Source organism: Sceloporus occidentalis, unplaced genomic scaffold, assembly GCF_023333645.1.
Source record: "Sceloporus occidentalis isolate IW3139 unplaced genomic scaffold, rSceOcc1.0.p SCAF_6, whole genome shotgun sequence".
In the NCBI taxonomy this organism is placed as follows: domain Eukaryota; kingdom Metazoa; phylum Chordata; class Lepidosauria; order Squamata; family Phrynosomatidae; genus Sceloporus; species Sceloporus occidentalis.
In genome coordinates this window covers 38,777,871-38,798,551 of record NW_028316986.1, presented here as the reverse complement: position 1 = coordinate 38,798,551, position 20,681 = coordinate 38,777,871, and the positions used below count along the sequence as shown (strand labels likewise).

Here is a 20,681-nt window from a genome sequence, read left to right as displayed (position 1 = left end):
ACGATTCTATGATTCTAAGAGCAAAATCTGTGTTCCCTCACAGGAGTAATGCGGCAAATTCCATCTTTCCCTGTAGAGTTGCCATGATGCAGCAAGTTCCATTTAGCCTTTAGAAAGAGAAAAGGGCACTGTAATGCAGATTTATGTTATAAAGCACCTCCCACAAATAGAGCAGAACAGGCCTGGATCCCAGGCTGGTAATACAGCAGACTAGACTGGGGTTGAGAAATCTGTGACCTCAGTGTTGGTGATCTACAGCAGATTTGTCAGGCATTATTCAAAATGTAATGAGATAACAGTGGTGGACTTTTGAAACTACTAATTATTGAAATAAACACTTTTTTGTTTTTTAAAGGCTGGTGCCCCTTTAAAATGTAATAGTAATAATAATAATAATAATAATAATAATAATAATAATAATTTGTATCCCACCTCCCCCTGTATTGGGTAACAACAAAATGGAAATCAAGATAGCTCACTTTTAAAATACAGCATTATGCAAGCACAACAAAGGAAAGAAATGGTTGAAAATTCTGTCTTCAGTAGAGCTGGCCAACTGAGAATGTTCATCCTGCATTTGTTCTCTTGGTGATGGAAATACAACATGGTAATAATCTTCTGCACTGATCAATGAGGAATTTGCAAACCAGACCAAAGCAGAACCTGTCCTGTTTTTTGTGAAAATATTTGTGAAATATATGTTTCTGTGTCCATGCACATGACAGTCATGCGTACACATGAACAAATACAAAAAAACAAACAAAAAAAACAGAAACAAAAAAAAAAAACAAAACCCCAGCATGCGGATGGAAAATATGAGAGCAGGGAACTGAGCTCATGATTTTTTTCAAAATCCCCAAAGTTATATCAGATCCTCTGAGGAGGTCTCTGGTCCCCAGAATGGGTCTGGGTTAATCAAAAATGGGTGAAGCCAATAACACAAGATGTAATTGTCACTCTTGGACTCATAGAATTTCTTTTAATGTGTTCCAGATGAGTAGATTGTTTTCTCCCATTCTGGGTCTTCATAGGTAATGGCTTCACCTCTTGCAATGCATCAGTAATGATTGTTATTACTTCATCATTTGAAAGAACAACCTGAAAAATGACCAGTTTCCAATGTTAAAAAAGAGCTATTTACATATTTACCTACCAAGATCATTACAAATGAAGTCCTGTAGTCCTGACGACAGGATCACAAATTCTTCTCCTACCACATGAAGAATATTAGAAATGTCAGTCGTCTGGCATTAATCAAACACACTTTCAGAACATTTGTTTTCACAGGGAGGAAAGGCTTGCCATTCTAACGATAATCCTGCCAGCTCTTTAGAAGCTTCCATTATTCTGCTTACAGAAGCATCATCCTTTAAGAAAAAATGAGGTGAGATTGAGCCAAAGATGATTTCATTACACATTTACAGAAGGTTTGCCCATTATCTTTTCTTTTTTACTTTTTGTCAGCACAAATGCATTTCAGCCTTTGGAATAATTCCGGTTATCATCACTGTATCATCAGTGCTGCTCTGACTTCTGGAAGTTAAGTCACACTAAATTATATAACACAAACAAGAGCACATCATAAAGAAACCCATACATGGTAACAATTGCATCTTCCATGTCTCTCTGCTTTGATGGAAACAAACTCAGGAACAAAACAATCAAGTTTTGGCTATGCTCTGAGGTACAAGTGGGACTTGCATCAAAACATTGCACTGGGGGCTGCTCCTGTTCTATGTTCCAAGGACCCAAGAATGCCTTTGTCCAGGATATTCAAATCCATTCCATACCAAACAATGATTGCTCTGTTGTTCCTGAGTTGCACTTAAACTTTCTTTAACCCTCATCACCAGGATTTTCACCTCCTAAAAACAATTTTTTTTGAATAAGTTGCGATATTGAATAAATTGTAGGATATTTCTTGACCCCAAACATAATGCCAGTGTATTATCAACTAGGAGTGAGGTTAGTACTGTGGATAAAGTTTCAATGTGTTTTCTGGATCTACTGAGAATTCCCAAGTCTTCAACTAGCCTACTGACATCCAGAGTGTTGAATGGCATTACATTCCTCTGAAGGCATAGGCTTACCGTGTGAGTGTACTCCTAGATTTAGCCTTGAGCCTGAAGGTTCTGTACCTTGGATCAAACATTGATAAGGACAGAGACTAAAAGTCAAGAAATAAGATTAGGAATGAAAAGGGCAGCCATGAAACTAGACAAGATCCTAAAGTGTAAAGATATACAACAGAGCACTAAAATCTGAATTGTCCAAACCATTATATTTGCCAACACCAAGAGAGTTGGACAGTGAAGAAAGCTGCTAGAAAGAAAATAAACTCATCTGAGATATGGTGCAGAAGAGTGCTAAGAATACAACAGACAGACAAAAAAGCATGCAAAGCGATCTTGCAGCTTCTTTGAGACTAACTGAAAGATGGAAGTTGGTAGCATGAATTTTGTAGACTTGATCCTACTTCCTCAGATGCACAACATACATCTAAGGAAGTAGGCTAAAGTCTATGAAAGCTCATGCTACTAATTTCTTTCAGTTAGTCTCAAAGGTGCTGCAAGATCTTTTTGCATGAACTCTCCCTGAAAGCCAAAATGATGAAATTGACTCTGTTGTCTCACTGCTTTATGCCATGCTTTCTCCTATCAATTGAACAGCCTCTCTGCCCAGAAACCTTGTTCGTTGCTTCCCCCAAACCTCTTTTCTTTGTCATTCCCTTTTTTCATGCCTGCTCTCTTTTCCTCATATTTCTACTCCCCAAGTCTTCCTATTCCACATGACACAATTAATCACAGCTGAGGAAGGTGAGTGACCCTTCTATAGTATGTGGTGATGAACAATATCTTAGATGCTTTTAAAATGGGATTGGAAAAATTAATGCAACATAATGGTTAATAGTCAAGAAAACTGTAAAGAAGTGAGAGGTTAGAGACAGTCAATTATTACAGGACACCAGTTACTGGTAAGCAACAATGATATTGGGCTATGGCTTCCATAACCAGCTTTTGGACTTTCCAGAGACAACTGGTTGGCCTTTGTGACAAACCTGATCCATTATGAGAACGTTACATTTTGGATAACCAGTCCTTTCTCTCCTCAATACATTAGGAACTGCTATCCAAAGCAGTTATCTGTTCATTAATTGTAACATTTTTTTCTTTTTAAAAATGCATATTATTTACAGTGGAAGATTAAAACAAAATACAACCACCCAATTCACATTTTGTTTACAAGTAGAACAGAAAACATTTACAGAGCCCAGGAGAATTCAAGCCCAATATGAAGTCATTTTCATTTGCTTGCTGAATTATGTACTTCACCAACGCAAGTGGAAGTTCCAGAAGGTATCATGAAATAGACTGCTTAAGCCTACCCATTTGTTTCATTATGTCTTGCCAAATGGCCTTCAACTCTGTAGACCGAGATGAAAAGCTACACGATATATAGTACTGGTTTGTAAAAAGTCCCCAAGAAAAATTACTTTTGGTTTAAAGAAGACTGGCTAATTGCTGTTATTGTTACCAAGAGGCAGTGTGCTTGTGTGCTGTGCTTTGCCATGAGAAACATGGGTTCAACAGATTCTCAGAACAGAAAAACTACTTATTAAAATATATTCAGACATAATGGGTGAAATCCAGATTTTGTTTGAGGACTGTCACATTGACATTAATAAAACATATGCCATGACTAACTTTAACATTCAGTGATTTCATTGGGTTTAGTCTAAAAATGGGGTGCGGATCCAGCACAACGAATATTCACAACTTTATTTAAATGCTATATAATCATCAGAAGTATATTTACTTAGAAATCCTTATTGTAGTTAATGAGAGCCTACTGAAATGTACATTACATAACAGATATAAGCCACAATTCAAAATAGTTCGAAACTACCTCAGTATGTGAAAAGAGAAATTAAGCTTGTAATTCTTAAAGGGCAGCCTTTTACCCAGGTTGCATAAAAATCAGTTTCTAAAAGTGATGGGAATTTCAATATTTGTTTACAATAGTGCAGGATGTATGTCTTTTTAAATGAGGAGGGGGTGGAGGAGAGCAGACAGGCATATGTGCGCATGCGCGCGCGCACACACATTCCTGAGTGTTCCAACATGGACCCAACTCTAGAAGATAAACATACCAACGACCAAATCCTACTGAACTTGCTTCTGAATAAATATATTCAGGATTAGGAGAGAAAGAAATGTGTTGCATTCACATTTCCCTATAAAAACATCCATTTCGTGCCTGTAGAGACTGCCAACAGGATGAAGCACATCTTGCCTCAGAAATCCATATGAAATTCTGGAGGATCGCAATGTGTGTGGTAAAGAAAAAATGGGCACAAATTATGTGTGATTTGAGAAATGTGCACAACTAAAACATATACATCTGAAAAATGAACTCAGAGGCATGTAAGTCAACAAGAAATATGCATACATTTGGAAAAAAAACATATGCCCCCAAATTTTCATGAATTTCAGATGTGGGAAGAAAAAGGTATTGGAACATAATACAGTACTGGTTTAAGGCAAGAATGTCCATAAGATTCTGAGAAATGCAACAAAAGGGTTTTACATCCCTAACTCAGGGTCAAACATATGCCCCGACAAGTGATCTTTCTATGTAACTGTAACTGAACAATCTAATACATCAAAGTAATATGTGATATTTGTCCCAGAACTAATCACATCGAGTTCCAACATTTCCTTTCGGCTGATAAGATCTGTTTTATATTGTTTTACATACATATAAGCTCCCAAAGCAAGTATAAACTAGAATATATAGACTGTCCCAACACACACTTTTTCCTCAGTGCAATGAACTGGACATGTTAATGATTGATAATACTTTTTAATGCTATTTGATATAAACAAACAAGTCTTGGAAAATTTAAGGAATAAACTTGATCAAATTTACAGTACTTTATACTTACTAGAGTTTTTAATATTATCATTGATTTATTTTTAGGGAAAGTGTGTTTCAACCAATAGAAAATAACCATATTAAAAGACTGAGTGTTTTGTAAAACCCAGAAACATCCATGTGAATTATTACTTATGTATATCTGATAAGAACTGTTCATTATTCAGGATTCTTCTGGTAATTTCTTCAAAATCCATGTTTGCAGTTTTTCTAGCTCACTTTTGTTCAGTTCATGATAAATGTTTGGTAAACTCAAAAAAGTAGTTGCTACACCCAGAGATTTTAACATTTTGTTGGTTTCTTCACCCCAAGAATACAGAACTAGTTCATCAGCAGTTCCATGACATTGAAATAATTCTGGGAGTTCTCGTCCATCCTTCTTCAGTGCCTAGTGCAGAGAAGACATCTTTTTTATAACCAATCTTTAAACAAACAGGTAACTAATAAAAACAAGAGAAAGTCAGCATTTTACATTGAATACCCAACTACTCACCTAGATCAGCATTACAGTATACATAACAAACATATCCTAAAGACACCTGACCCTGTCTGATCTTGGAATTAAGCAGGGTCGGCCCAGGTTAGTACTTAGTTGGGAGACGGCCAACAAATACCAGGTGCTGTAGGCTATATTTCAAAAGAAGGAACTGGTAAAACTACTTCCTACGTATTCCAGGAGATGCAAAAGACTGCAGCAATTACAAGGCCATTATGCTCAACATTCTGCAGCAGAGATTCCTACCATAAATGGAGTGAGACATTCCAGTGTTGCAAGATGGATTCAAAAAAGGAAGAGGCACTAGGGATCACATTGTAAATATACGTTGGTTAATGGAGCGCACCAGAGAATTCAAAAAGAAAATAAATATGCACTTTATAGATTATAGTAAAGCCTTTGACTACACAGAGATCATGAAGTTATGGCATGCTCTGAAAAAAATCGGAGCGTCACTATACTTGATTGTCTTAAGAAACTTGTACTCAGGACAAGAAGCTACTGTCAGAGCAGAATAAGAAGAAACAGAGCCGTTCCCAATCGGCAAAGGAGGGTGTACAGTGGACCCTTGCTATCCGCTGGAGTTTGGTTCCATGACCCCCTAAGGATACCAAAATCCATGGATAGTCAACCCATTAAACACAGTGGCACAATAAGACCGTGCCCCTTGTAATAAATGGAAAAATCAAAGTTTGTTTTTTGGAATTTATATATTTTTAAAATATTTTTAAACCATGGATGCTTGAATCCATGGATTAAAAAAACCCTGGATATGGAGGGCTGACTGTATTCTATCACCCTACTTGTTCAACCTGTAAGCAGAAAATACCATATACAGAGCAGGTTCAAACTTAGAGGAAGGTAAGGTGAACGTTGGAGGAAGGAATATCAACAATCAAAGATATGCAGATGACAACATACTACTAGCAGAAAGGAATAAAGACTTGGAACAATTACTAAAGAAAGTCAAAGAGGAAAGTGCTAAGTGCTAATGTTAAAGCTGAACATTGAGAAAATAAAAATAACGACTACGGAAAATTTACATGAATTCAGATGACAAAGAAATAGTAAAGCTAAAAGAGTTCCCCTGAGTACCTTAGATCAATCACTGATCAGAACAGAGATTGAAGTCAAGAAATCAAAAGACTGAGGTCCAAAACATACTGCAGAAATAATCCAGTTTGAGACCATTTTAACTGCCCTGGCTCAGTGCTAGGGAATACAGCGAATGGTGGGAGATGTAAAAGAAGAAGAGGTACTTTTTCACACACTGTATAAGCCTACAGTTTGCTCCTAAAAGATACAGTGATGGCCATCAACTTAGATTGTTTTAAAAGGGAATCATCAAATTAATAAGAGCACAAAGATATTCATTGTTACCAGGCATGAGTGCTGTTTACTATGTCCAACAATGAAGGATATATGTCTGTGTCCCTTGCTGGGAGAGTGCTATTGCTCCCCATTATCTCTGGCTTCTAAGATTCCCCATGGACATTTGGTTGTCCACTGCAGGAAACAGTATGTGGAACTAGACAGGTGTGTGGGCTGATTCAACAGAGCTCTTCTGCTATCCTTATGCTGGCTACATGAGGATTATGAGACAGGACACAAAAGAGAGGCAAAAGAACTAAACAGAAGATGAATTTCTGGGGATGTTTAGCCTGGAGAAGAGAAGGTTAAGAGGTGATATGATAGCCCTGTTTAAATATTTGAAGGGATGTCATATTGATGAGGGAGCAAGCTTGTTTTCTGCTACTCCAGAGACTAGGACCTGGAGCAATGGATGCAAGCTCCAGGAAAAGAGATTCCACCTCAACATTAGGAAGAACTTCCTGACAGTAAGGGCTGTTCGACAGTGGAACACAGTCCCTTGGAGTGTAGTGGAGTCTCCTTCCTTGGAGGTTGTTAAGCAGAGGCTGGATGGCCATCTGTCGGGGATGCTTTCATTGAGATTTCCTGCATTGCAGGGGGTTGGACTGGATGGCCCTTGTGGTCTCTTCCAACTCTATGATTCTATGATTCTATGAAGATGGAGAAGGAGAGAGTAGATGGCATTTAGATTAGAAACTTGTGCTATCTTATACAAGTCATTAATTTAATTTAACTTACAGTAATTTAATTTTTACCCTGCCATTCCCATCAATATGGGATCAGAGTCAGCTCACAAATGTGAGACAAAACAAAATTAGCTGTATGATAGCAGAAAAGCTTTTTTAAAAACCAATTAAACAATCAATTTAAAATATTAATTTACAAGTATTGAAAGGCAGTTTAATAATAATGACAAAATGCCAATGCAAATAAAGCACACCCCAATTAAAAGACCTTCCACGTCTGCATGGAAAGCTACAAGATGTAATCAATTAGGACAGGATCATTTGTTTTTTCCAAGGAGATGCAACAGTGATCAACTCATGTTTTGGCATTTTGGGCAACCCATGTTTCCTAAAGAATGACAAGTGTGAACTTTTTTAAAAATAAGAAACAGTCCTTACAGGCAATCTCTAACATATAGCCTCCTCACCAGAAATAACTGGGCAGAAGGAAAAAAGTGGGCTCCAAAAATCTGCTATCAGTTATATTAAATATTGCAATTTGGTTGTCTGTTACAACATACAGGGTTTATTTTTATCCATGGATTCAACCATCCACTGTTTGATAGTATTAAAAAAATAAATTTCAAAAAGCAAACTTTGATTTTTGCCATTTTATAGAAAGGACACCATTTTGCTATGCCAGTGTATTTAATAAGACTTGAGCATCCATGGATGTTGGTATCCATGCGGGGTCCTGGAACCAAACCTGTGGATGTCAAGGACCCACTGTACCTTCATAAGCTTCTGAACTAGGTTGGTTAACATGGTGGTTGCAGGAATGGCTTAGGTCCAGGCAATATGAAACAACACATTTCCATGTACAAGTCTCTCTGAGTCTTAAGACCTTTGGGGGAGGACTTTCTCTCTGTCCGACCTTTGTCACAGGCCTGTCTCGTGAGAATTTGTCGGAAGGCTTTCTTGGTGCTGTTCCCAGCCCATGGAATTGCCTTCCACGGGAGGCTAGGCTAGCCCCCTGTCTGCTCTCCTTCCATAGCAAGATAAAAACCTTTTCATTTCAACAGGCATTTGATGATTAATTGGTTGTACAGATGGGCCTTTTAATAAGGTTTGTGTACTACATTCTTATCTTTATTTTATTCTTAAATGACTTATACTGTTTTAAACTATTGATGGTTTTATTACGATGACAAATGTAACTATCTTTTAAAAGCTTTTTTACTTTATGATATTGAACTGAAACATGGCTGAACACTTTTGTAAACTAACTTGGGTCCCAGGTCCAGAGAAAGGCATGATAAACAAACAAACAAACAATAATCAAATAAAAATATGCTTCATAGCATCGATCACAACATTCTGAGACTTTTAAATATCAAAAAATAAGGCAGACAAAGCTGCCTAACACCCACCTGATAAACAGAAGAGTTCTTATTAAGGAAGCTTGAAAGAGCAAACACTCCAGCCACATCTTGGTGATATCTATAGGCTAAATGCATCGCCATGCCTCCACCCATTGAAAATCCACCTATGGAATTTTAAAAGAAAAAAAAACCAGACACACCAGAAGATAAAGAGCATACTGAATCCAAATGTTTAGAACATTTGCTAACTGCTGTCTATTTTCTAGCATAGACATAAGGGTATACTTACAGCAGCTTTAAGAAAGCTGCAGATTTAAGCAAGCTGTAGAGGATAGAACATTTTCTAGCTTAGAAATAACTTTGCCAAATATCAGTAAAGGCCACTGCACCTTGTTTGCAGATTTATACTTAAGAGGACCCAGAACTCTTTTAAAATAAAAATAAAAATAAATTTGTAGTCATTTTAAGCTTGTTTTGCAATTTAAAACATTGCTTTTAAACTACTAGCTCACTAGATAACAAACCACGCGTAATGCTTGTTTTCCTGGAAGTTAGTGTCAGAAGAATTAGCATGACACTTTTTCTCCATCTAAGCTTCAGTATGTTGTTTGGATTTTACTTAAGCAAGGAATTTGGCAGCTTCATATTCTTCTTACTCTAAAGCAGGAGAGTATGCCCCTTCTTCCTTGAGTCAGACTATCAGTGCCTTCCTCCTGCCTCTTGCCTGAGGCTCAGTGGAAGAGCAGACCTTGCTTGCAAGTGGGTCATAGTTCAATCAATGGAGTCTCGCGGAGTTTTCCTATTCCTAAGAAGCAGATGATAGGAAAGATTTCTTCTTGAGATCCCACAGAGTTGCTGCCCATCAAAGCAGATACTACAAAGAGGCTGGGTAATATGGACAAACAATATGGAGTCTGAGCTGCTGTAAGATATACTCTTATCTACATTTTGAGACAGCACTTTGGTATAGACTTTAGCATATAATGAAGCACTCTTAGTGCTTTTGCTTAGTCTTACAATCACAAATTAAAAAACTGACTAAAACCTGCTCCATCTTCTCTAGGACTGAGAATTATGTTGTCTGGAGATGTTCTTGGCCTGCAACAAACAGCATTCCGTACCATAACATCAGGAGAGCCACACAATTCCCATCCCTGATTCCTAAAATTCACTTTTATTTGACCACCACCAGCCTACATTAAAACAATTCTGGGTGCACTCCCAAACCAATTTCACATTTTCAAAGGGGGTTTCAGAGTGTTCCTTGTTTTACTCTTAACCTACATTGGTGACAGGTGCACATACAGTAACAGTGGGAAAAAAAAGAATGAGGGTATGTGTGTCATATGGGAGAGGGAAAGGACCAGGGGGCATGCATGATCTCATAGCTCTTGATTACTCATCTCTGGATTTCATTTCAAGCCTGGGCCAAGCCAAAAACTCATTTATTTCATGAGAAGATCTATCCTTCTCTGGGTTTATCATTGTAATTCTACGATGATGCATAGTTAATTATGGACAGATGGCTGTAGGTACACAGAAAACACATCTTTCCAGCACTCCTTTATTTACATAAAACTGAGTTAGTACTAACAGTCATCTGATTTTACTCTTCTCCAATTGTTATTAATTTGAGATTTAGGTAATTAATTTATACTCTTCACCTAGAATTTCATGATCCTATTCTCAAAATATTTATTCTACTGAAGAAGGGAAACAAAGCTTAAAATGCCCTGAGGATTCTGAACAAATGTTTTAAAAGAAAAAAAAGGTTCTGCCCATATATTAAACTTCAGGCTGCAGTGCAAATCTCCAAGACAATGACAAAATAGACAGGATAACACAACACACACAAAACACACACATTCAAATTATATATACAGTTGTATTTTGTACAATACTTAACCATCCACAGGTTGAAAATAGTTTTATATACACACACACACACACACACACACACACACACTACATTCCAAAAGCAAACATTGATTTTGCCGTTTTGTATAAGGACACCATTTTACTACATCACTGTATACAATGGGACTTCAACTTCCATGGATTTTGGTGTCCACGGGGGTTCCTGGAACCAAACCCCAGTGGATACCAAGGGCCCATTATATAGGCCAGTAATACTGAAACAGAAAAACCACAAAGATTAATTGTTCATCTATGAAAATGTAGTCAGCTTAGCAGTTGCATTACAATTTTTAAAGATATAAATTACCATCAGCCACAAGCTTGAAAGTACACCATTCTTGGTAAAAGAAATGTTTTAAATCACGCACAAGCACTTTGCTTATTTCATTGTGCAAGTCAGTGAATTATGCCATCACCCCATAGCTCATATATATATATATAGTGGAAAAGATATTTTCTGTATAAATAGGCATATACTGACTCCTAGACACTAGTGCATATTGTGCATAGATAAAATTAAATATGTTTTGGTGTTTCAAAATGCAGGAGGAAAATGGGACACATTGAAAACTCATTACTAATTTGTAAATGATTTAATCTCTCTCTGTCTTTTTATTTTTTTGCATATACTTAGTCATTAGCTGGCAAAGCAACCTGCCATTACTCACCACCCGGGTCTGATAATGCAGCCACCTTCTGTGAGGAATGCATTAAGCAATGGGGCTCTTGAAAGTGAGGGAAAACTAGAACTCGGAAAACTTACTTTTTTGGAAAACAGAATCTCCCTGGCACCACAGGCCAAAACAATTAACTTTTCCACACTTTGAGGAAAACCAAAGGCAGGTTTGATGAATATTGATTTTGAGGAAGAAAACTACAGTTCATTCTGCACTAACTTTGAATCTGATTGTGTATAGCCAGGGTGGGGACCTTGTAAAGATTTCTAATGTAAAGATTTCTAACTAAATACCAAAGTTAGAATTGCCCATGCCATCACATTTCCCATTTCTATGTATGGTTGTGAAAGCTGTAGGAAAAAAATCAACTAATTTGAGATGTGGTGCTGGGGAAGAGTATTACGGACTGCTAAAAAGACCAATAGATGGGTCCTAGACCAGATCAGGTCTGAACTCTCCTTGGAAGCAAAGATGACTAAATGGAAGTTGTATTTTGGCCATATCACGAGAAGAAAGGACTCACTTCAAAAGACTCTATGGCCATGAGGCTGAATGAACTGAGCAAGGTGGCTGAGGATAGGGTAACCTGGAGGTCTCTCATATAGAGGCACCATGGGCCAAGGTCAACCCAATGGCAATTAACAACAATGAAGTGCCAGAAAAAGAAAGAAAGGGAAGAAGATACCACAATTTCAAGTTGTATGGATGGTGGAAGGAGAAAGAGTGCCATGTAGTTGCCAATTACGGGTGTGGGGAATGCACTGCAGCCTGTGATGTGTTGCTCACCCATATTGTACGTTGGCCCGTTCTGGACGGTCGTAAAGTACGTATCCAGTATGTACTAGGGTTAGGGGCGTCACTTCCTGATGCCCCAACCCAACAAAATGGTTGCGCCGGTTCCACACGGGCACCGCCATTTTGACGTAGTGGACACGTAGTGTCCGCATGTCACGCGGCAGAAGTGACACCGCAAGTGTGCCATTGGGCACTTGCGGTGCCACTTCCGGAGCACAGAAAGAAGCGCCATTTTCAGGATTCTTTTTGCTCCGCGAGGGAGCCGCGTGGTACAGAAGCTGCGGCTCCCTCGCAGAGCAACCGGCGGCGCCGGCAGACCGCTGCTTTCAGGCGGTCTGTAATGCGCCATAGTCAGGCTATTTAAATCTTACAGAAGCAACTAGGACTCTGTGCCAAGCCAATGCCTGCTGTTGGTAATGGACTGGATGAGGCTACAGGAAAATAAACTGAAACTTAATCCAGTCAAGACAGAGATGCTACCGATCAGCTATAAGGCAGATCACAGAATAGGGATTCAGCCTGTATTGGATAGGGTTACACTTACACTCCCCCTGAAATCTGGTTCAAAGCTTGAGTGTGCTCCTGGACTTAGATCTGAGTCTGGATGCCCAGGTTTCACAGTGGCCAGTAGTGTTTTGTACAGCTAAAACTCATGCACCAGCTGCACCCATTCCTTAAGATGTAGATCTGGCTAAAGTGACACATAATTACATCCTCTTTGGATTACTGTAATGCACTTTACTTGGGGCTGCCTTTGGAAACTGTTTGGAAATTTAAATGGGTTCAAAATGCTAGGCTGCTAACTGGGGCAGGTTACAGGGAGCACATAACCCATCCAGCTGAAACAATTCTACTGGCTGCTGATCAAAATTCAGTGTTAGTTTTGAGGTTTAAAGACTTATATGGCTTGGGTCCAGATTATGTGAAAAACTGCAGATTCCCATTAAAGCCTGCCTGTGCTCTAAGATCTATAGGTGAATGCTTTCTCACAGTCCCACCACTGTCCCAACACATCTGGTAAGGACATGAGAGAAAGCCTTCTTGGTGGCTGCTCCCAAGTTTACGAACTCCCTTTCTTGGGAGGTCCAGCTGGTCTCCTCCCTGCTGTCTTTCCTCCAGCAACTAGACCTTTTTATTTAAGCAGGCATTTGTGTCAGCAGATAAGAGTTTTTAATGGGGAAGGGGTGTAGGGTTTTTCTTTTGTTTTAAATTTCTTTTTAAATGCTGTTTTGTGTTTATAATGTGCATTTTAAAATCAAAGTTAGTTTAATTGTATTTTAACTTTCGTATTAAATAGGTTTTTTAAATTGTCTTTTAAAGGTTGTACACTGCCTTGTGTCCAGATAGCTCTGTGGCACAAATCACATAGCCCTGGGCTGCACACTTGTCCCCAGTACTGTTTCTGTGGACCCCAGGTCTCTCCTGGACCAGCCTGCACTGAAAAAGAAAACCTTTTAAGACTTAAAAATAGAAACAGGGATTCTGGGGAACCTCCAAGAGTAGCAATTTGTCTTCAAAACAAGGCATAGGGATCACCTCCATCTTGCTTTGTCCCCAACATCCCCAAATAAATTTGTTTAAACTGGAAGCAAAATTTTAATAACTTTTCCAGGCTTTTTATGACTTGTGGCAAATCTCAGTGGCAGAGATTCAGCTTCCAAGGTTATTAACAACATGATTAATCAACATGGATAGATGTTGATCTTGGGCTGCCCAAAAACTATGGAACACTCTTTGCTCTTCGCTTAGCATAACAATCTCATTTGTTTAGGTGTCAGGAAAAACTTTTTTAATTTATCAAAGTATTGCAATCAATTGAACAGCTCCAACTGTGCAGGTTTAAATCTCTCTTAAAGTTTCATTTGGCCTTTTTTCTGCTTTTTGTATTTGTTTTGTATTTTAAATCTGATATGATGAATGGCAGTCTAACAATATTTTCAACCAAGTTATACTGGTAGTAGTGCAGATTCTAATGTTTTAAAAGTTAAATACCTACAGTGACAAACTGTTTGATAATGAAGAGAAGATACAACTTTATGAGGGGCAGCAAGATTGGGGCATGCAGTGCCGTGGAAACAGACTGGCAGCTTGCCCAGATTTTTTTTCCATTCAATTCCTTCTGTTTTCAGTTATTGACAATATTCACTTTCTTCAACTTGTACAGTGCTGTATTTCTTCAATTCCCATTTATATATAGGAGAGAGTGAACATGCCAATATTTATAAGAATTGAACAATTTTCATGTTTTTTCTCTCGTGGTTCAGTAGAGATGGAAGAAGGCTAGCAATAAACAGAAGAGTGGTTGCATGTCTCATGTTATTATAATGAAACAAGGGGTCAAAAAGCATGCCTGTATTTCTTGGCATACTGTTGAGCCTATGGCTCTGTCACAGAAAGTTTATTTTCACTGGCTGCTCATAAAAGTGACTACAGGTGGCAAGGACCAATTGGCTTGGATCAGGATATTTGTGGCCTACCAAACTAGAAGGAGAAAGAGTGAAACAGAAAAAAATGACCTTGAGAAATGGACAAGAAGAAATAATAAGGATTTGCCACAGGTAGAAAATATATATATATATATATATATATACACACCCACCCACCCACACACACACACACACACACAGAGAGAGAGAGAGAGAGAGAGAGAGTGTTACAGTTATACTCTGCCACTTAGTACATCAAAGAGATGATAAATAGAGTCTGAACCTGCAGGAGAGGCAAAAACAGCCTTTTAGTACATATACATGATGTATGCTGTTGACACATACCCAAATGAACAAGCCAGATAGATCTTTTCAAAGTGAGGTTATCAGTGATTCTTTGAGCTGGAACAGACCGGCTATAAAAGCTGCCGTCTGGATGGCTTGGGGCTGTGACGTGTGTTCGCCACAGCCCCAATCTGTCTTCAGAACGGGTGGCTTCAATCAGCCCTTTCTGCCCATCTGTTTCGCCCTTAGTGTAAGGCTGCATCTGCACTGCAGAAATAATCCAGTTTGACACCGCATTAACTGCCATGACTGAATGCCATGGTATTTGGGGAACTATAATTTTCTGAGACAGTCTTCTCTGTCAGAGGGCTCTGGTGCCACAATAAACTACAGTTCCCAGAATTCACAGTACTGAGCCATGGCAGTTAAAGTGGTGTCAAACTGAATTATTTCTGCAGTGCAGATGTAGCCTAAGACAGACTGGAGGAGAGCCTTTAAATCTATAGCATAGATTTACAAGGCTTTTCTACATGGCTGTTCCCAGACACTGAATGTCCTCCCCAGGGAGGCTAGCCTGCCTCCCTCCTTGTTGTGTGGCAAAAATGATTGTATTCAGGCAGGGAATTTGCAATTGACCTGACTTGCAACAAATGTGGCTTTTAAGTAGACGGGTGATGTCTCTTGCTTTTTCTGCTTGTTTTAACATGATGTTTTCTCTTTCTCGTTTTTTAGCTTTTCATTTGATTTTATTGGCAGATACACCAAGTTCCCATTCATGGCACAAAGGTGGGATTTTCCTAAGAATATAAATAAAACTTTATGCGAGTGCAACAGAACTTTCACCTCTCCCCCTTAGCCCTCTGTTATGCCAATATGCAGGTCCAGAGCCAACTTTCAGATATACTAGGGTTGGGAAAGAATAGTATATCACTTCCCATGTACCTGGAATGCAACAGCATGGCTTTTGGAGGAGTAAGCTCAAAGCTGACCGTTAACCCCTCACATTTGCCCAACAGACTATCCTGAGCATTTGGTATGAAACAAAATGGTCTCACACAACATGCCAAATATTGCAGGAGTATATCTGCTGAAAAGTGTAGCTGATGTCTGCTTTTCCTCTTCTGTGGCCACTATGGATCTGGAGATGGCCAGCAGCTACCAAGAATTCTTCCTGTATTTGGCGGTTTCCAGAAGATCTGAGCTCTTGCATGAACCCAGAAGTCTTGTAAGAGTCTCACTTCTCATGATACTTGAGGTATTCTTATACAGGCCTGCCTCATGTGCCCCAGCCAGTCTTAAACAGGTAACTGACTATGCTGTATTGCTGCTTTTAAAATCTGGCAATCCTACACTGAGGTATGTGTGCAGGAAATTAACTATATTTGCATTAGTTTAACATGTGTTTAAAACATTCTTTTAAAAGGAACAAACAAACAAAAATAGGTGCTTAGAATCTGGTAGGTCACTGAAAAGGGGGAAAGGGACAATAATAAATTATTACTTTCAATAATCATTGGTTTAACAATAGTGTTAATCATCAGATTGATAATTATCCCATTGCCTCCACTCTGGGCCAGACTGATGCTTATGTGTCATAGTTCATATGGTATTTTAAACACAGGACACACGTAATGCATTAGGGTTTTTTTTTCCTTTGAAAAAATGGTGTGGAAATTCACCTGCACCTTTGAAACAGCTCAAAAGAAAGTTTTGTGAAAGTTTTGTTTGGGCAATCACCAGTTAGCTTGGGCATCTTTGCAGAGCAGCACTGTTCCAAACAGAAATATATTTCTAAACAGTGACTTCACAGACAGAAAATATTTCCATAATAGCCCACCCCAAATTCTGTTATATTAGGACAAAGTACAGTGAACTTTGTGCTGATGTCCTCCTAGCCTGTCCAATGGTTAGAAGGATCTTAACATGCTTCTCAGTTCCAGCAGAAGGTTTTAAAAAACATGAAAACCAGATTAAACAATCTCTGCTAAACCTTGGAGCTGGGACAATGAGCTACCAAGGCAAAGAAAATAAGGAGCTTCAGGAGCAGGACAAGCTCAGACCTAGAAATAGGCACAAAGAGCCCTGGCTCCATCACTTGGGATCTTCCTGGCTTCTGGATAAGATTTTAGAAGTTCCCACATGAAAAACAAATTTTAACCACCTTGGATTATTCATTGTTGTGCCTGCAGTACCTAGTTAGCTCCAATATGGTGGAAGGTATATGGCAACTGCCCTCGTAGCATTTTTCCCATACAGGGGAGGAGGGAGAGCATGCCAACTCCAGTGCATGTCATCATATACAGTGGTGCCTCGGGTTACGAAATTAATTCGTTCCGCTGTCAATTTCGTAACCCGAAAGGCTTTCGCAAGCCGAATTCCCATAGGCGCTAATGGGGAAAAGCCGCGATTCCGTGTGAAATCGCGCCGAAAAGCACCAAAAGTTTTTTCGTAACCCGAAAAAACTTTCGTAACCCGGAACAATGTTTTCCAATGGGATTTTTTCGTATCCCGAAAATTTCGTAACCTGGGTATTTCGTATCCCGAGGTACCACTGTATTTAAATCCCACATATGAAGAAAAAGCAATAACATCCTACTAACAAGTGCGTGTAGTATAATAGATACTTCAGCAAATTTTACACATGGCATATGCTTTCCGCTGACTCATGCAAGGGAAAAGTGGCCTTATCTATAGCAGATGTTAATGGCCGCAATTACTGTTATTGAACAGTTCCCATTTATTTCATATTGAGCTTTGCAAAGCAGAGCCTACCAATATTTAAACAGTGACAGCATTGCTCCATTTGTCACTAAGCTTCTGAACTCAAGTAAGATGCAAATAAAAATTATGTTGATTAATGCTGTGACAGAGTGCATTCCTACCCTAGACTACTATTTCTTACTCCTCACAGAGTAGTAGTAGTAGTAGTAGTAGTAATAATAATAATAATAATGTTTATTTATATTTCCCGCCTCTCTCATGGATTGAGGTGGGATTACATCAATAAAATAATACAATACAGATACAATCAATAAAACAAATACTGAATTCACCAACATTCCTATTAGTTATCTAAAATAGTAGACAATGGACTTCATAATAAAACTCCAATCCTGCAAATCCCATAAGAACAAATTTTGCATTTAATTAGAATTTAATTTTTGTATTTAATGCATTTCATAGTCCCTTTCTAGGCAGCAATTTTTCCCAAGGCAGCTAATAATATAAGACATAAAACCCTCTATCAATATAATCAATTCATAAAACCATCAATCAATTTAAACCAAATGTAAGAATGCAACAGTGAAAATGAGCTGAGGACAGCAACTAAAAGGCATTAGCAGAAACTCTACCCAAGCAGTACGAAGGTTTTTTGGCTACTCAAAGCTTCCATATCCACTCACCACATTTTCAGGTTTGGCTCAGCTCACAGAATGAGCTCTCTTAAAAGTTTTCTCTTCTAAAATCTTACCCAAGAGTATCCTGTTCTTCTTGATGCCATTTTTAACTTCATCATCAATCAACCCTGTAAGTGCTTGACACATTGAATCAATGGTTTCAATATGTTCTGGGCAATCGTTAGAGATCTTATATCTGTCAAACCACACACTGGACAAGGACCCTCTCATAGGTGTATATGGTCTGGAAAAAAAAGGTGATAGAAAAATATGTGAGAACAGACATTGTAATACATCCATGGAAATCAATTAATTCTGTGTCTTAGGAGTCTTTCCACAAATGCTAGCTAGAGTGGTGGTAGATGGACAGCACACAATTATGTAGGTGATTAAGACTCAAACTACACGTAACAAAAATAAATCTGTTTCTTTAAAAAATATTGGACCCAGTTATTTAGGAAAAAGAAATGGAAGAAGGAAGGAATGAAGAGGGAGGAAAGAGAGAGGATAACGGAGTATGTTTTGTATCAGGTTGGGGCAATGTGTGGTCCTTTAGATCTTGTTGGACTGCAGTTGTCATTAGCCCTAGATGACACAGCCATTGGAGAGGGATGATAGGGAACTGCAGTCCAAAATTTGGAGGGCCACAGTCCTCTCAATTGATATATATCTATATAGCCAGGATGATGTAGCAGCTAGTGTTTGGAGATCTAGGTTCTAGTTCTCACAGAGCTATTAAACTGAGTAAGAACTCTAGGGCCAGTTGCACTCTCTTAGCCCCACTTACCTATTTATTCTGTTTGTTTGAGAATAAAATGGGGAGCAGGGTAGCTATATATGCCACCTTGATCTTGTTAGATGAAAGTTGGGCTATGTTGTTGTGGTGTGCCTTCAAATTGTTTTCAAATGATGACAACCCTAAAATTACCCTAACACAGGGTTTATCTGATAAGATTTGTTTGGCAATGGGGTTAACTTGCCCCCCCCCCCCCAAATGTTGAGAGAGTGTGACTTGTCTAAGATCACCATGTGGGTTTTGATGGCTAAATGGGTATTTAAACCTTGGTCTCCAGAATCCTAGTCCCAGTGCTCAAATCACTACACCATGCTGGCTCTCTAAGGTGGTCTATATGATATCTACATTGCAAATTTAAGAGCAAAAGGGATGTCTTGGTGACTGGGGCTAAACCCTACCCACAGTGTTGGGTCCTGGAACTTTCTATCAGCTAGATCAGTAATACAGTACTCATACATTTGTCTTCCAGATATTTTTCACTTCAGCTCCCAGAATTCCTGGCTGTTGGCCAAGCTGTCTGGGGCTTCTGGGAGTTGAAGTCCAAAACATCTGGGGGACCAAGTTTTAGAAACCACTGAGGTAGATGCACTTCCATTATTAAAAGAACCCCAGAGAATGAAAAACTGTGGGCAGAATGGAGAAGTGAGTACTGTATGACTATAATTCAAATGCTTGGACCAGTGGAAAAAACAAAGAGCTGGGTATAAGCTTCAGGCCCAATTAAACTCTAAAAATACTCTACTTTTCCTGAACTCCAGCTTGCTATTTATGTCATATGACAAATAATATCTTATCCACCACGGCTGTTGAGAAAATGAACAAAGCTGTAAAAACATTTTTACATTAAAAAATTGAAATTCATCTTTTGAAACAAACCCACCATCATTCTGTGTTTCTGAGCTGTAGATGGCTACTGAATTCTGCCTGAAATATTTAACATTATTTAATTATCATATTGGGGCCTAAATATTCTAAAGCAGCAATTCCCAAACTTTGACTCTGCAGATGTTTTGAACTTCTGCTCCCAGAATTCCTGACTGTTGACAAGAGGGTGGTTGGGCCTTCTGGGAGCTGAATTCCAAAACACCTGGAGGACCAAAGTTTGGGGATCACTAACCACATCCCATCTGGGCTTAGAAACTAAGTAGGGTCAGCTTTGGTTAGCATATGGATGAGAGACTGCCAATGCATACCAGATGTTGTAAGCTATATTTCAAAAACACTTCTGAGTATTACTTGTCTAAGAAAATCCTATGGAATTCATTGGGCCATAAGGTGAAGGATGGCTTGAAGGTGTGTGCGTGCATGCACTGCACAATTATCATACATGGTAGCTTAAAAAAACTTTGCACAACCAACCAACCAGCAACCAGACAACAATAATGGAAGTATTAACTCATTAACATTTAAAAAGAGCCAGCATGCCCAAACCCTAAATATAACTGCTGGAATCCCATTGCTTTTCCCTATGCTAGCATCTGCACTTTTTCCAGGGTTGCACAGCTGTGGCGAGAGATAGCAGACACTGCCCAAGAGCC

General features: G+C 38.8%; 1 protein-coding gene across 1 annotated transcript in view; it reads right to left on the bottom strand.

Annotated features, from left to right (window-relative positions):
• Positions 1-5,095: 5,095 nt before the first annotated feature.
• Positions 5,096-20,681, bottom strand: part of LYPLAL1 (lysophospholipase like 1) — a 33,717-nt gene continuing 18,131 nt past the window's right edge. Inside the window, exons 3-5 of the mRNA XM_089529330.1 lie at positions 18,422-18,591; positions 8,898-9,013; positions 5,096-5,323 (exon numbers count right to left, since the gene is read on the bottom strand). Coding sequence (XP_089385456.1) covers positions 5,099-5,323; positions 8,898-9,013; positions 18,422-18,591 — 511 coding nt within the window. The 3' untranslated portion in view covers positions 5,096-5,098. The remainder of the gene's footprint in view (positions 5,324-8,897; positions 9,014-18,421; positions 18,592-20,681) is intronic.